This window comes from Amphibalanus amphitrite, unplaced genomic scaffold (genome assembly GCF_019059575.1).
Source record: "Amphibalanus amphitrite isolate SeventyFive unplaced genomic scaffold, NRLGWU_Aamphi_draft 000488F_arrow, whole genome shotgun sequence".
NCBI lineage: Eukaryota > Metazoa > Arthropoda > Thecostraca > Balanomorpha > Balanidae > Amphibalanus > Amphibalanus amphitrite.
In genome coordinates, this window is record NW_024881982.1 from 240,637 (window position 1) to 257,323 (window position 16,687).

At 47.9% G+C, this 16,687-nt stretch overlaps 3 protein-coding genes across 8 annotated transcripts in view; 1 reads left to right on the forward strand and 2 right to left on the reverse strand.

Annotated features, from left to right (window-relative positions):
- The window catches only part of LOC122392505 (serine/threonine-protein kinase Genghis Khan-like), a 51,085-nt gene extending 48,744 nt beyond the window's left edge, over positions 1-2,341 (reverse strand). For both annotated transcript variants that reach the window (XM_043387424.1, XM_043387423.1), the window contains exon 1: positions 2,101-2,341. In XM_043387424.1, the coding sequence (XP_043243359.1) occupies positions 2,101-2,308 (208 nt within the window). In that variant the 5' untranslated portion in view covers positions 2,309-2,341. The remainder of the gene's footprint in view (positions 1-2,100) is intronic.
- Positions 2,342-9,355: 7,014 nt separating this feature from the next.
- LOC122392492 (mitochondrial mRNA pseudouridine synthase Trub2-like) lies at positions 9,356-13,518 on the reverse strand (the record flags this gene model as incomplete). Its single annotated transcript, XM_043387404.1, has 2 exons — positions 13,448-13,518; positions 9,356-10,338 (listed from the first exon to the last, which is right to left on the reverse strand). A coding segment is annotated over exon 2 (972 nt), but the record flags the coding sequence as incomplete, so codon positions are not given.
- A 520-nt stretch (positions 13,519-14,038) lies between these two features.
- LOC122392506 (reticulon-1-A-like) overlaps positions 14,039-16,687 on the forward strand; it is a 28,557-nt gene continuing 25,908 nt past the window's right edge. For 2 of the 5 annotated variants that reach the window (XM_043387428.1, XM_043387429.1), the window contains exons 1-2: positions 14,042-14,296; positions 15,167-15,482. In XM_043387428.1, coding sequence (XP_043243363.1) covers positions 14,213-14,296; positions 15,167-15,482 — 400 coding nt within the window. In that variant the 5' untranslated portion in view covers positions 14,042-14,212. Of the gene's footprint in view, positions 15,483-16,687 lie in introns of all 5 variants that reach the window. The other 3 variants (XM_043387425.1, XM_043387427.1, XM_043387426.1) reach the window with 2 other exon arrangements.

Here is a 16,687-nt window from a genome sequence, read left to right on the forward strand (position 1 = left end):
GTAGGTATTCCCGCAGTTTTCTAATAATTTGAGCCAGCTGTTTAAAATGTTCAGAGCTCTCATCTGCATCAATTCTACAAAGCTTCTAGCCTCCTAACAATGTCAATAAATTTAGTCCCGACTAGGCAAGGGAAGCAGCGCTAAAGAGTGAGGTCATGAGTCATCACCTCACCTGACCTTGACCTGTTTGTAAGCTACCTAAGCAAAAGGAATGGGCTCTTGGGATTCCCTTCCTGAAAACTTTCTGTTGTCGTTTTGTCCTCCATCATTCTACATATTCATCCTCTACAGTGTCCCAAAGTCATATTTTTGCTTGGGTGTCAGAGGGGAAAATTGCTGACCAAAAAAAGGATGAGAGTGAAAAATTGTCAATCAGGTTAGGCCCAAAAAGAGTGGGAAAATGATCAAAAACATTAATCTATCTACAATTGTGACAGATGCAAAACAACCATTCCCGCAATTGCTCCTTCTCGGTGGAATTGGGAGTGGAAAATTGGGCTTGAAAACTGGAGGTGAGAGTGGAAAATGATTTTCATTTGGATGTTGTTTCCCACCCACATCTACAAATTTTGGGACACTGATCCTCTATCATTCCACCCGTCCAGAAGTAAGGCGGGGGACAGAGCCTGTGTCTCAGCGGAACCGCGTTGGGACGACAGCGCGTTCAGCCAAATACTACAGCGGGCACAGCGTTCACGTGCGCGCCGTAATTCAACTTGTCAAATCACACTAAATACGCAAAAACCCTATCACTAATGCACAATCGAAAACTGTGCAGGGCGAGAGCCCCCCCCCCCCATCGCACCCAAATTAGCCAGCACAAAAGATTTCATGGCGATAGCCGACTCGGATGTGACCTGTCGCGGGCGATCCGGCCGGCCGGCCGATAGGCGTTCCGCCCCATTGGCACACGGGCCGGGTGAGCGTTGCGTCAGGCGGGCCGCAGTATCGGTGCCGATACGGGGTGAGGGCCCGCCGGCTGGCCGACAGCCACCGGTGCAGAGCCCGGCGTCGGGTCGGATGGGGTCAGCTCAGCGGGCCCGCCAGCAGCGCGGCACGCCGTCCGAGCAGAGCGCTTCAGCCTGCGCCGCTTACATGACAAATTTACTACAAAATGCGGTTAACTGGAGCATCAATAACGTGACACTAGACAGAAGCATCAGCGCCGAGTGGAAACTGTTTGGCGATAATCATGAGAAGAATGTGAATAAATTTCAGCCGTCCAGAACAGGACAAGTTACTAAATTGACGCCAGTGCCGATATAGAGGATTTTCGTGTCGCTGAGTTCCGTGTCCGCTCAACGGCCGCGTAGTTTGTGTTCAATGCCACTAGCTCGTCACTAAAGAGGTGCTTCTCACAACACCAGCCCACATGAAGCGAATACACCATACAAACATGGAGTTTTAGCATTCAACATGATCGCCATTCAATCATTATATCAAGGATGGTTGTTTGAAAAGGTATCTCAACGTCAAACTACTTCGTCATCCGCACAACGCCACAAATCGATCCACAGCGTTAAAAGGTGTCCAAATTGTCCTCGTCTCGCCGGTTTGCGTGCAGGCACGATTTGCAGCACGTCCGAGAAGCGACAATTTCAGTTTGACACGCGGCGAAATGTGAAACGTTCAAAGCAGCGCCCAATACCGTCCCCAGCTGAGAACAGTCGCCCATAGTGCAGATCGCTGCTTCGCCCTCTGCCGAGCACTTAGCACACAATAAGCGTCTGGCCAATAGTGCCGCCGAATTGGATTCAGGTGTTTATGTACCTGAACTAGGTCTAAAAAGCATGATTCAAAAACTGTGTGCCGTAAACATGTGCGCTAGATAAAGGAGAACAGAACGGACAAACATCGTATCAGACGGCGATGAGCGAGCTCGCACGTTGGCCCCTCACTATTTCTGTGGCGGTCAGTCAACTTACAGATTTACCTCACGTGGAGGAACAAAACTGGCGGAATATAACTACTTCTCCAGCTCAGTCTGCATTTAAAACGCGAGTGGCCCACCCAAGACCTCGTACACAGGCCCGTGAGGCGTGAAAGCGGAGCAGGCTGCCGAAGCTCTCGTCCACTTGTTTGGGTCCCAGTCGCACTCACCGAACTCGATGAAGTCTGAGACGGTCTTTTCTCGGCGGAGACTCGAGTTGGAGCACTCGTCGAACAGCACGACGAGCACGTCGAGCAGCGTCTCGGCGCTGAACATGAGGCCGTCCGAGCGGCCGGCGCCGGCCAGCACCAGCTGTTCCAGCTGCCGCAGCCGCGCCTCGGGGCCGGCGCCGGCCTCCTGCAGCGGCGGCGCGCTCATGGCGGCCGGCCCACCGCCGACCCGCGACCGCTAGCGGCGCCGGCAGCACGCAGTCACCCACCCGCCCACCTGGAGGACAGAGAGACGCCGTCAGCAGACAGCCGCAGGGAGACGCCGTCAGCAGACAGGGACAGAGAGACGCCGTCAGCAGACAGCCGCAGGGAGATACTGTCAGCAGACAGCTGCAGGGAGACACTGTCAGGTGGCAGACACAGGGACACTGATAGCTAGTGGCCACAGGGACACACTGTCAGCTGACAGGGACAGGGACACCATCAGCTGACAGTCAAGGGAACACACTGTCAGCTGACAGCCAAAGGGAGACACTGTCAGCTGACAGTCACAGGGACACACTGTCAGCTGACAGGGACAGGGATACACTGTCAGCTGACAGACACAGGGACACACTGTCAGCTGACAGTTACAGGGACACCATCAGCTGGCAGTCACAGGGGCACACTGTCAGCTGACAGTCGCAGGGACACTTATAGCTAGTGGCCACAGGGACACACCATCAGCTGACAGTCACAGGGACACTTATAGCTAGTGGCCACAGGGACACACTGTCAGCTGACAGTCAATGGCATACCACCAGCTGACAGTGACTGGGTGCTATGAAGTAAACTCTATAAAGTAGGAAGAAAAAATAATCAATGAGCTCAGCACATGACTACTGAATTCTAGCATACCTATCTGATGCCTTCAGTTTTTTAATTGGATATTGGCTGTAAGCTTGTGGAGCCATTCTAAAAGCTCTTTAAAATGTGGACAAGGTACAAGGCAACTCAACAGATGTATGAACTATGATCTTTTTGCTAAAGGCAATATGACACTCTGCAAAGTGCAAGGTGCCATATGTGCTTAATAATTTTGGGTCAGGATTGGGCATAGAGGAATGTAACAGTCTAATGTTAAATGTGTACCTGCTGGAAAAAGGTAGCATGGGTCTGGCAAGCTGGCAGGAAGCAGGGTACATGTGGAATCTAGGAACTAGCTCACCTAAAATAAACTGAATATAATAAGTGCATTGAATTTTAACTTATAAGGGCAGGGATTATGGTAGAAAGGTCATGAACTCATGAATTTCTGTTGGCCAAGTTCATAAAGTTGGCAATCATTATAAGCTTGATTCTGATAAAATGGAGGCTTGACATGCTTATTGCTTACTTAAAAAACAAAACAGGATGAAATATAAGCATTGATGCATATATTTTATAGGCAGAGTAAGTGTATTCTACATTCAACAGAGTCTTTATAAGCAACTGACCATTAAATTCAAGCATCTACCTACCTAGGCTACTCTGCTCCTCAGAACCAAATATTTTAGTACCTAAGCTAATCATTGACATAATTTACAAATAAATGCATACATATTTAGACACTTTTAATTAGATCAAATAAGGAAAACATATTTGTTTCCATTTTAAACATAAAACATAATTGAGCGATTCCAAAAATAGTGAAATGGCTAGCCAGTTCAGGTTGCAGTTTTAGTTACCAACTTGTGGCTGAACGTCCACAAACATCAGTCGGTGACACACCAGGGAAATAAGCTAAAATTAGAGCGCTCTATTTATTGCTCCCGCTACTTCACCGTCTCCCATAGGGTCCTGTGTTGAGCTGGTGTCGAGGCTCTAAAAATGACGCCGATTTTTGCACCCTTCTCACGAAAACCGCTCGGACCGCCTGGAAACTAATTGTTCCGCTCTAAAAATTTCATGATCGACGGGAAAATGAATGAGGAAAAGATTGGTCCTGAAATAATTCTGAACTCCCTGTAGAACATATCGAAATATGGCTGCAAACTAGGAGCATGTCAAAATCGACAAAACAATACAAATAAACTTACCGGGATTTTTTTATTTTCCATGTATCTGTGTATGAAATCAGTCGGTTTTTCGGAAAGATCATCTTCTGTTTAATAAATAATTCCACAATTGCAATCGAGAAAAAAAAACATTTCTGCTGTGACAGCAGTTTTTGGCATTGTGCCAGTAGTGTGGCGTACGCGGTGCTGCGTGGTCGTCGGGACGGAGTTGTGAGTATTTTCGGTGTTTTAAATGGTTGATGGCCATTTGAACTGATTTGAACCAGCTTTATATTATTTCCTACAAATTTTTGCATCAAATTATTGCTTTGAAAGACCATTGAAACCCCTTATCTCTTCATGAAACACGATCATATTCATCGTCGACGAAAATGGCGCGGGACTCCATGTGCGTTCCGATCGAAATAAATCGTAAATTAAATAATATTCGATGATAAGTATCATATGCTAGTGACACATTTTCATAAAATAAGGCATGAACTTTGCAAGGAAGTCAACATTGGATAATTGGATTCTTATTTTGCTCACATATCCTTGTGTAGTCAAATGGTTCAACTGTTAGATAAATGTAAGCATATGTTTTGGCTTGATGTTTGCTGTGAAACCACCCAGCCACTTGCTGGTTGAGTGGTTTTTGATAATAACCTGATAATCATTTCTCCTTTTCCTTAAAAGAAACTAAAATTCTTTTCAAAGTAATCCATTTTTAGGAAAGGCGGCTTGCTCATTGACATTTCATGTTCTTGTTTTGTTATTGCTGGCAGTATTTTGATACAATAATGCAATATGAATTTTTTGCAATAATAAAACCTAAGACAAACTTAGTTAATGCGTCAATCAAACACCCAACAGAAAGATTGTGAGTCCTTGTGACGTGAAGTATAATTTTCTATGAATGTGTTATGTAGAATATGCTAAATTTTAAATTAATTTATTATTTGATACTGATAGCTGAGCATGTGAATTATACCACAATATAATTACATTTTCTGGCTTTGAAATAGCCGGCAGTATTTTACTTCAACAAATGTAATATACATGGAATACATGTTGTTATGTTATGTTAAAAGTTTAATAACAGCAAACAGAAGGGGCTGTTTCAGCAGATAATGTTTGTACCTTATGCATTACCTTTCTTTTCTGCAGGACCATGCTTCCGCTGGGTGGTCGACATTTGCCTCCTGAAGAAGTTGAGCAACATGAAGACCACCAGATGAGGTGTCTGCAGTTCATGTGGAACTCTGCAGACTACATGTGTTATGCCAACCACAACCAAAGTGCTGTGATCATGGAGGCATGAACCTCATGACAACACTTCAGATTTGCAGTTGTACCAAAGTGTGATTCAAACCACCTGTAGCATCTCACTCAATGGGTGAACAGTGTGATCATTGTACAGTGTTCAGCTGCAACTAAGACATTTATTAGTGACTTGTTTTGCAATTAGCCACCAAAAGCATTTTTTGGGCTGGCTGCTGTAATTTGTTGTGCACTGCGCAATAGTGGTAGTGTTTTGTCACTTGTCAAGTTGTCAGTTGTGCATGTTGCATGTTTCTCTTCCCTCGGCCCTCATTATCAGTTAAGTGGTGAATTGGCATCACTCAGTCTCCCCAGATCTCCATTGACTGTCAGTCAACCACCTAACTTGAGATGGTATTTGCTAATAGTGTCAGAAAAGAAGTGATTGTAGACATTTTTAGGAATATGAGCTCCGTTTCATGCGTGTTGCAGTGGTCATTTTGTCACTTGTCCCATAGTGTAATAAATGGAAACTGTTGTTCCCTTTTCAAGGTACTCGCGGATGCAGAAAGCGTTGGGCCTGATTATTAAACGCACCCTTCTATCAGCGACGCACGAAATCGACAAATATCATCCTTTTTAGAGCAGGAGGAAACGAAACTTGTGAACATAGCTGTACCTACAACAGTGCATAAGGAATTGAAATTCTGGGAGTTTTTGAAATTCGGAGAAACTCAAGTTGTCGACAGGTATGCCCCCTTGTACGTCAAAGACCGCCTAAAAAACAAACGTCTACAAATGAAGGCAGTATTCGTATGTTCGTTGTAATTGCAGCAGCCTAGCAACATGCATTGCGGTCCGATGGCGGATTACACTCGTGCTAAAAAACTATGCCGGTAACTGCCAACGTAGTTAGGTCATAGGTGAGGAGAGGGTTATGTCAAATGTCATCATCAAAGAAATGGCTTCATCTGAGCTGTGCCTATTGTACATAATTCAACCTATCTATGCATTTCGTTTCTTGCAATCTACTCATGCTTTCACTCCAGCTTCAGAGTAATCGTCCCATATTGTACGTCTTAAGATATTGATTTCTATGGCAGTTTGCAATTGCTAGCCACGTCTCACCTCAGTTTGGTGGCCCCGCATCGGCCCACTCGGCCGCTCTAAAATTGACTTACGGAGGAGGATGGTGGCTTTTATTTTAGCTTCTCCTCTGACTGCGGGGAGCGCCGTCGCCGAGGTAGGAGCAATAATTAGCTTATGTTTGGGACTAATTTCCACGCTTAATTAACATTTTAATGTTACTTTAATTAATTCATGTTAATCTTTGACGCATTCTCTTTCTATTGATACCATCCACCAGTCTGAGAATTACTGCCTTGCTGCGTAAAGGCCGATAAAAGATCACGCTTTTAGGGGTATCTCTTCAACATGGGGCAGGAGCAATAAATAGAGCGCTCTAATTTTAGCTTATTTCCCTGGTATGTCACCAACTGACATAGGTCAAAGATTCATACTCATATAGTGCCAAGCTCTTTCAGAATTCGCCCAAACATAACTCAGGACTGAATTTGCCCTGCAACCTCAATCTGAATCAGTCTCAGGAGTTGCTCCAAGTACCTACCAGCAAACCTAAGCAAAATAATTGATCAATGAGGATGCGCCATGCAATTTTTTATATTATTTTGATGGTATGACTATAACAAAACACGCTATCCACATATTTTAATCATATACAATGATAAGCAATTCAATTGAATTCTAAACTGCATTTTTTCGTTTACTGCTGCACATCGCATGTGAAGATGGCTGCCACACCTCGTTTTTATGGCTTCATAACAAGGCAACAAAAGGAGAGAATCAGCAAACATTTCTCATGAAAACATTCGTTGGAGTACTTACCATCCCACGGTATTAATATGTGCACTGTCCGGCTACCCAATATCCAGGAAATTGCACTTGCAAAACCCCCACCACGAAGGCACCCGCACACCCCATCCGAACGCGAATCTGTTCGCCTCGGGCGAAATTCGTGTCGACGAAGGGCAGGAGGAAAACCAGATAGGTGCCGACATCTGTAGACTGTTTCCGTAACTAATAGTTCCTCAGATCCATTGGTCGTAGGTGTTGTCGCTAGCCCTCAGCTGCACAGACCCACAGATGTGAGATGCTCCTGGCAAATCTTACTGGGGTTGCCAATTCCCAGTTATATTCCCTGAAGTCACGCATATGGGATGCCTGACGAAAATAACAATTTTTTTTCATCGTTTTGCCTTTCATTGTGTCAAGCAAACACTTCCGTAATAGCGAATTCACTACACTGATGTTGGCATGGTCTGACAGATAACCCTTTTATTCAGAGTGCTTTAGCTTAGAGATGATACCAAAACCCCAGTTGTTACCCAGTACAACCTGCATGGCTACTCTGTCATCTGTCGTTATTTATCACCCCTCCCCTAAAAAAAAAAAAAAACACCATCCAAAAGCGCTCTTGATGAAGCGGCCACAATGATTTCAAAATGATTAAATGCTCAGCCTGACGATAGCTGAACGCAAACGAAAACTGCTTGGGAACCTTTTCTTACCTCAGATGTGCTAAGTGCACGGCCTTCATAACCTATCATTTAGTTACCGCGGTGCCTCTGCCGTCAACATCAGAGACAGCGCCCCCTAGACCGGAGCTGAACTGTACGCAAACACCGCACAGCTTCCATTTACCTACCGCTGAAGTGACAGTTGCATGCCGCGAAGTCGTGATAATTGAGCAACACAAAATATGAGTTGGTTAATGGTATATTCATTGGTATATGCAAATTCCATACCCTTCTCATTTGCAGTGAAATGGTGGCCGGACTGCAGAACATTGGGCAATTGAGCTCATATTCGGCACGATAACGTTATCTCTACATAACCATACAAGCGATTTTGATGGAAATTGAAAACCGAAACAACTCAAAATCGATCGTACATAGTCCATGAGAAGGGTCTGGAAAAGGCAAACCTTATTTGAAATGTTTTAACGGACTTTCACTGGGTAGTGGGTAAAAGTTATTATTGGTCCCGGTACTCCGACTTGTATTGAAAAGTCTTCGATGGGGCACACATAGGTTTAAAACAGACAAAAATCGGGTAGCCATTTTTCGCAACACATCAATCAAATTTCTAAATATCCAGCACGTGATGCACAACTTGCCTATTCTCATATGTAAAACACAGCCAATAGGTACACTTCCTCTTCCAAAGAAAAACTACTGTTTTAGAGCACTGTCCCATATGGGGCTAAGCGAGAATTTATCCACGCCCTGGTTTAAAGACGGATTGCACACTCGAATTTCGATCGCTTCTCTAACCACACGGCGACCCCATGTCGGCTCCACAGCTGCAGTGCTGGCCTGCCTCGGGTCGAACTGCCGCCCACACTGTAGCCAGTGTTCGGCCAAGGGGGAACTGTCAGAGTGCTCTAAAACAGTAGTTTTTCTTTGGAAGAGGAAGTGTACCTATTGGCTGTGTTTTACATATGAGAATAGGCAAGTTGTGCATCACGTGCTGGATATTTAGAAATTTGATTGATGTGTTGCGAAAAATGGCTACCTGATTTTTGTCTGTTTTAAACCTATGTGTGCCCCATCGAAGACTTTTCAATACAATTGTCGGAGTACCGGGACCAATAATAACTTTTACCCACTACCCAGTGAAAGTCCGTTAAAACATTTCAAATAAGCATTTACCTGGGTATTAACTATTAAGACATGACTCTTCAGTCTCACTTAAAAGGCAAACCATTAAAGTGCAACAAGTACACTATGAGGATGATCAGATGATGTATCGAGACTAGCTGTTAACCATAGTAGAAAGGTTCAATCACAATTAGCGATATATAGATGACTCGATATGCGACACATATACAGACATACACGCAGAATCCCTCACTCTCGTTGGCGAGCAGCCCGACTGCCGGCTGCCGCCTGTGGGCCGGAGCCGGGGCCCGGCACGGGCTGCAGGGTGGCCGACAGCGGCGCCGTCAGGCCCCGCGCGGCCGTCACCAGGCACTGGCGCATGTTGCGCTGCACGTGCTCCAGCTGCCAGTGTTTCATGAGCAGCGCGTGCTCGAGGTGGAACGGGCCGTGTCGGAGGCAGCGCGAGCGCACGGTGACGGCGGCCGAGCGCAGCTGGCGGCCCATGTCAGCCACCAGCGTCAGCAGGTACTGGCTCGACTCGTTGCAGCTGTGCACCTCGATGGTGACGAACGGCGGCGCGAACTGCTGGCAGCGCAGGCCGTAGATGACGGGCGGCGCGCCGCGCTCCGGCCGCGCCGGGCCGCGGCTCGCCAGCTCGTAGGCGGCCTGCGAGTTGACCGGCAGGCCGGTGTGCTCGAACATGAGCCGCTGGTGGGCCGCCTGCAGGCCGCTCAGCACCGCCTCCAGCCGGCCGCGCGTCACGTGGCCGTAGGCGGCGCGCTCGGTGGGCCGGCCGGCAGCCAGCAGCGTGTCGGTGGCCAGGCCCAGCCGCGCCGTCACCTGGTGCACGCGCACCTGCGGGCCGGCGTCGCGCAGCGCGGCCGCCAGCCGGGCGCCGCTGTTGACGCCCAGCAGCAGCGGCCCGGACATGTGGCGGCCCAGCGAGGCCAGCCGCGCCACGCGCACGTCCACCGGCTGGAAGGCGGCTCCGGTGAGCAGGCGCGGGTTCAGGCCGGCCAGCGGCGGCGCCAGGGACGCCGAGTCCACCACCGGCGCCACCGCCCAGTCCCCAGCGGCGGCGGTCGGGCCGTCCACTGCCGCCGCGTAGCGCGCCTCCTCCACGGCGTTCAGGTCGGCGGCCAGCCGGTGGCGCAGCACCCGCATGCAGTGGTTCACCGTGCACCCGGCCGGTTTGAACACGCAGACCAGTCCGTGCAGGCGCCTCCAGATATCGGCGGCGCGCCGCGGCGCCACGGCCACGGTGGAGCTCATCCCGGCACTGTCTGACGGAAATGGGGCGAGCGTCAGCAGCGTGTCTCACAAGCTCACCATCCTATCCCTCACTTTCACAGATGACCAATCTGGGTGTCAATACTGCCCCAAGATTGTTTTGCAAAAATATTCAGAATGGACGCATCCCGAGAGCATACATCAATCCAAAGCTTGACATAGGTAGCTTTAAGTTCTGATTTATATACAACAGTGGTCGGCAGGTCATTCGGGGTCGTGCCCCCTTTTTGGGCGCCAGGCAGGGCCATTGCCCATTACCCCCACCTGCCAGACCCCATTGCTGACACAACCAAGTTTACTGAAATTCCATACCGTCCTGGAACTCTTTGGGTATTTGTGCATTTCCAATGCATCAAATTTAAAACATGACACTTCGTCCACAAAACATTTACCTAATACCTATATCCCAGTAGCGGCGGAACACCTTCACCGTTCCGTGCTTCTATCCTCAGGATACTGAAATCCTCCTCCTCCAAGCCGCAACCCCCCTCCGGGCTGGACAGGCAACTTTATCTCATGCGGGCTGCTCCCTTGGAGCGGCACCGCTGCTCCCGAGGGAGCGCACCCCGTAGCCGGGTGCAGTGAGTGCCTTGGGGCTGGGTGGCCTGTCCTCTGGACGGGCTCAGCCCCGGCGACTCACTAGGGTGCCTGCCCAGACCAATGTCTCCCCCTAATTCCTATCATCCTTCCGGCCCTGCAATGGTCTTGTCAGACCGAAAGGGCCTAACCCAACAAAACAAACAAACAAACGAACACCTTCAATTAAGGGGGGGGGGGGCACTGCCGACTTTTGGTCCCATTCTTTCCATGCAACGCCCATAGGGCTAATGTTAAAATGCAAAAATCAAAGGGTGCACGGTGCCCCGGTGCCCTCCCCGTTCCGCCGCCTATGCTATATCCCATTTAACCCTTGTACGTATAGGGGCGGCGGGTGGTTTTTCGTTAAAAGCTCACGTAAAAGGCATTGGATCACGACCAAATTGTACCGTCGAGCCCATCTTTTTTTTTACCAGCCCGGAAAATATCATGACCTGAGACCAGTTTTACCAACAGAAAAATAGCCGCCTGCCGGAATTTTTGCCTCAAGACCGCTTTACATACGGAGCGTAAACGCGATGGGCTCGTAAGCGGATAGGGCTTTACCGTTTACGCTCCATATGTGAAACGATCTTTAGGCAAAAAATTCCGGCAGGCGGCTATTTTTCTGTTGGTAAAACTGGCCTCTGGACCCATAATGACCGTTGGCTTATGAGCTTTTTCTGGAGATCATCTTGAGCCATAAAATCTCACTTCAAGAAGTTATAGCGGGTCCCGATTTTCTCGACACTTGTCATTGCCCTCTTGAATGAGACGGAATGACCAAGGACCTTCAAAATGGGCAGCAGCGGCTTCCTATTGTCACGGGTAGCACGCTCGTCTTTTTTATGCACAGCTCCATCTCAGAGTCCGAGAGGCCGCGGGGGTCCGATCGACTCCTCCCCCTTACGTTAGCGGCTGTTGAAACGCCAACAGACGGGCGACGGTTAAAAGTTGCAGCTGCTTTTGTACGACTGTATGGAGGGGTGAGATGGTGAGGCGAGCAGGTACGTGAAAATTGGTATCTAATCAATGTGTGCTGTGCCTTTGGCCTGGGCTAATCTTTGAACCCTGGGATGCAACAGTCACGATGGCTCCATCACTGGAGCTACAAACTCTAAAAAAGATAGACTTTCTCAGAATCCCTCATTACCCCCACCGAAAGGGCTCCATTACCCCCAAAGGGGGCATGCCCCACCATTTGCCGACCCCTGATATACAAGGTCATGTTCAGCTGACATCAGTGATTTTTGTGATCTGAATAAGTTTCCACTTTCTGTTATCTAAAGCATGTCCTAAGATTGTGCAAGATCAAGCTCATGCAAGGCATGCAGTTCATGCAAGTTCATGGTGCAGGTCATGAAGACTGTACATATTCCACTCAGTTACCATAATTATTACTTCTTAGCTCTACTGAGCCTAAGAATCATTGTTGATCCTACCATTGACTTGGGGGGGGGGGGTGTAACACCCCCACCAACTATTCACAATCACAGCTGGAGAGCCAATGATGTCACCACAGTAATATTTTCTGTGCCTACCTACATATTCTATAATAACTATGCCATGCATTTGCAGTTTTTGTTTGGTTTCATATGCCAATTAAATTCATTAAAATCATTTTCATGATACTACTACAAGACATTAAGCCATGCTGGTTCAATTTCTGAACAATAGTTACACATTGCATTGCTGCTAATTGGCCGCTGGGAATGGTCAATGGTGTGAGTTTTGGTTAGCAATTGGTCCACTGGATATGGTGCTTAATCCAAACCAAACAACCAACCATCAACCGCCACTACTACAATCTAGCAGTTTTGTAGAGCAAACGTCACACAAAGGTTTTCCAACCAAGGAGAACTGGCGCTATACCAGAGATGCTTCTTTCTAACCAAACCAAAATAAACCCTACCTAACCTGTCACCTAACCTAAGCTAACCTACAACCTATAAACCTCACGGCTTCCTCGCCAGTCGCCTCTCCTTGGTTTGGAAAACCTTTGTGTGATGTCTGCTGACCCAATCTAGCTTCAGCTGAAAGGCTTAAGAAAATGATGATATTTGATTTAACTTGCAGTATCAGTTTAACAGGAAATTAAAAACTTTATTCTTAAGATTAAGACTGAGATGGAATTTTTGTACCAGCACGTAAAACTTGAAGTCGCCAATTGACAACCATGTACCAAAATTAATATCAAAATCTGACCAGCCTTTGAGCATATTAAGTGAGCACATCAAACTCAACATTTCAAATGCATTTCAATTTTCAGGTTGAACACATTATAGGTAGGAAGTAGGTACCTTACCTACCTACCTATCTACCTACCCATACCCTACCTACCTACCTACAGAATAACCAGTGGGAACCAATTGCAATGGTAGCACTATTGAATTCCTGAGTTCAATGTATAGATCAATTTATGTAATTTCTACCTATAATTACCTAATAGGCACTTCATTGAAATTTTTCAGTCTGAAATTTGACATTTTTATCCAATATTAGCTAAACCGCCTAAAAAGTACTCACCTAGCAAAACTACTGAGTGTATGTTAACAGCATGGATGAAGTATTTAATCCAAGATACGTATAAGAAACTTATTTAACCTGTATTTTGATTTAACCAATGTAAACCACACTGAACTCAATGAAAACAATACGTGACCGAGAGCATCGTATTTGAATTGAATGCGCAGTTTATGTCTTCATTATTTGGTCCAAATGTAGTATATATTTAGTAGTTTTTAATGAAATCCAAAAAATATTCTATATATTTATCTTCATTTTACCTGACAAGGAAAATTTGTTAACAAAAAAATATTGATAAATTGCATAAAAGGTAAATCAAATTTGGTTTAAATGCTTTTGCAGCTGTGAATGAAAAATTGATCGTCAAATTTAGTCCGAAAATGGATGTATAATTTGATTGCAATAACACGTCAGATCTTGTAAATTCAATAAGAACATAAAACGATCTTCATCAAATAAAAATTTATCCATCCTGCTATTTGCGAGTAGTAAAGTAATCTTGCTATTTGCTACCGGCAATATTTCAGAAGTCTTTTTGCAAAGTTAGTTTGTCCTTGGCTTCTAGTTGCTACTATACTCCAGGGCAACTGCAAATGCTTTCTGATTCATCGAACGGTGCGCGGGGCTGTGGTCGTTGATAGAGCTGTGGTGTTTGAGCATTGATTTACCGGTGTGATTGCTGTGTGAGCTTGGGTAAGGTTGAACTGAAGACGCCTATATTCAGCAAGAACGGTATTTTATTGTTGCTGACATCCCCACTGCAATATGGATTTTGACCATGCCGCTGACGCTGCGCAACGCCCGGAAGGAGGCTTAGCTCAGACAGAAGAAAAGACTCCGAACTTGGCCGTACGTAATGTCGGGGAACCGTTATCTGAGAAAGCACATTCACCTACAGATGTAAAAGAGGGTCTCCTTGCGGAAAAACAGACGAACCCAATGGATGATCTGGCCAGTTTTGATCCCTTCGGTCGTGGGTCGACTGAGCCCGATGTTGATGTAGTGCCGGCCGCGCCCACCGACATTTTTCCGATCACAGCCCAGCAGCAAAGCGACAACCTGCTGGATTTATCTGCTGGCGCTCAGGGGGACGATGGATTGAAGACTGAAGAGAGGGGTCAGGTTGACGTTAAAAATTCAGAGCCTGCTTATGATCTCGATGCCCCTGACGTTTTGCCAGATCTCCCCAGTCCGCCTCAGCCGGTCGACTCGTTTGTTTACGGAAGTGCCGATGAGGGGAAATCATTTTCAGCTGTGCACGATGCTGATTCTACGTTCCAACAGCTAGAAGCGAATCCAGCTCAACCGTCTAGCACTTCCTTGGGATTTGATTCGGCAGGAGCTGACATCAGTTCTGCCAATCCCGTGATGAGCAGCCCTCTGAATAGTCCACCCCCCGAGGATGACCTATTGGGTGCACCCATCACCCCCACTGCCGACACCGAGCCCCGTGACCAGTCGGTCGGCGCGGGTGGCGCTGAGTCAGCCGACTTGCATCACCAGCCGACCAGCACCACTCCCTCCCTGGATGACACCCCGGCCGTGGGAGGGGACGCTCGCGAGCCCACGCCGCCGCCCACCTTCCCCCAGTCGGACAGCCCGATCCCCGTTGAGCCGGCCGCCCGGTCTGAGGACAGCTCTGGCAGCCAGCCCAGCTGGGACCCGGTCCCGTCCGCCGCCCAGCCGGCCGCGCCCTTCATCAATCCTGACCCGTTCCAGGAGTTTGTGCCGCCGGCGGAGGGCCGGCCGCTGGGCGACCAGCCGCCGCCGCGCATCCCGTCGCCGTCGTCGATGGACGCCGAACCGCCGACGCCCGTAGACCGCTCGGCGATCAGCTCCATCAAGGAAGCCGAGCGCGCCCAGCCGCCGGTCGATCCCGAGCGCGTGGTCGAAAAGCTGCCGCTGGAAGCCCTGCGCAACCGCGACGTGCAGGAAGCGCTGGCGTCGGTCATCCCGCCGGCTCCAGACAAGCCGCTGCCGCCGACACCGAGCTCGCGGCCGCGGCCGACAGCCGGCTGCCTGGCCCACCTGCCCGGTAAGTGGCGCGGCGCTCCCCCCCCCCCCCCCCGGCCCTTCCTGTGACGCTCCACTGCTCCCAGTAACCAGCCGGCGGTATTCCACCGCTCTGCGGCCGTTTTTGTCCTTTCGTTATCCGTGAACCGGCGCACAGTGGGGATTTTTCCGATCTGACACGCCTTTATTCGTAGAGGGCAAACCATAGGTAGTATTGTAGCCAGATTGTGCACAGATGTTGGCTGGTGTGTTCTGGTGAGAATGTTCTGTAAATGTGCATAATCAACATAGTATAGGGGGTTCAATTGGACCCCCGGCTCAGCCGTTTGGCCCCTGATCAAGCTAGAGCTTCGCGGAAAAATCAAGCGTGCTGCCTATGACGAGATGAGGCCGAATATATTCAATTTCAAAGTCCAAGGTCATTAGTTGACTTTCCAAGTCAGTTTAATGAACCAACTAAAGTTGGGAAATCTAGACCTCTCGAAACTTCGTAAAGTTAGGGTGTTACGGGGTATTTTCGGGTGCTGATCACGAATTTCATGTTAGTTTTGATCACAGACGATGTCTTTATGCATTTAGGCCAGGTCGGGTCTGGTCAGGTCAGATCAACCAGTAGGCGTCCTTCCGGCCATCCATAGTAGGTGTCACCTACTACTGACAGCTACGTAACATGGTACGAAGGCACCAGAACTACTTCGTAAATATTCAAATAGTTGCTAAATTCGAAATCAGCACCAAAAATTACCCTAGAAACAAGTAAAACTCGAAAAAGTGAACCAAGGTAATCAAAGGTCAATGACCTTGACTTGACCTTCACGTGACCTTGACACCCACCATAATGCATAGCACCAACATCATTTCACATATTTGAACGTTTAAAACCACAAAAAGACTGGAAAGCGCGGATAATGTGAGCTGGCATACGCCGAATCGCGATTCGAGCCAAACATGGTCTCGAGAAATATGCCATAGGTCAAAGGTCAGTTGGGTCAGAGTCATGAAATTTTTAGATTTTATGTAAAATTGATGATCTCGAGGGCACCGAAAGTTTCGTCGCGATCGGCTGCTTTTGACGCGAGTAATTTGCGGAAAACCATGGGGTTTTATCCGACCCCTTCCCCCTCCCCCTCCCCACAAGTGCGAGGGTTAATAAGGTTACGGTAGGTATAATTTACGCTTGTCATCCTATTCCTAATGAATGTGTCTCAGAAAATATGCATCATATAA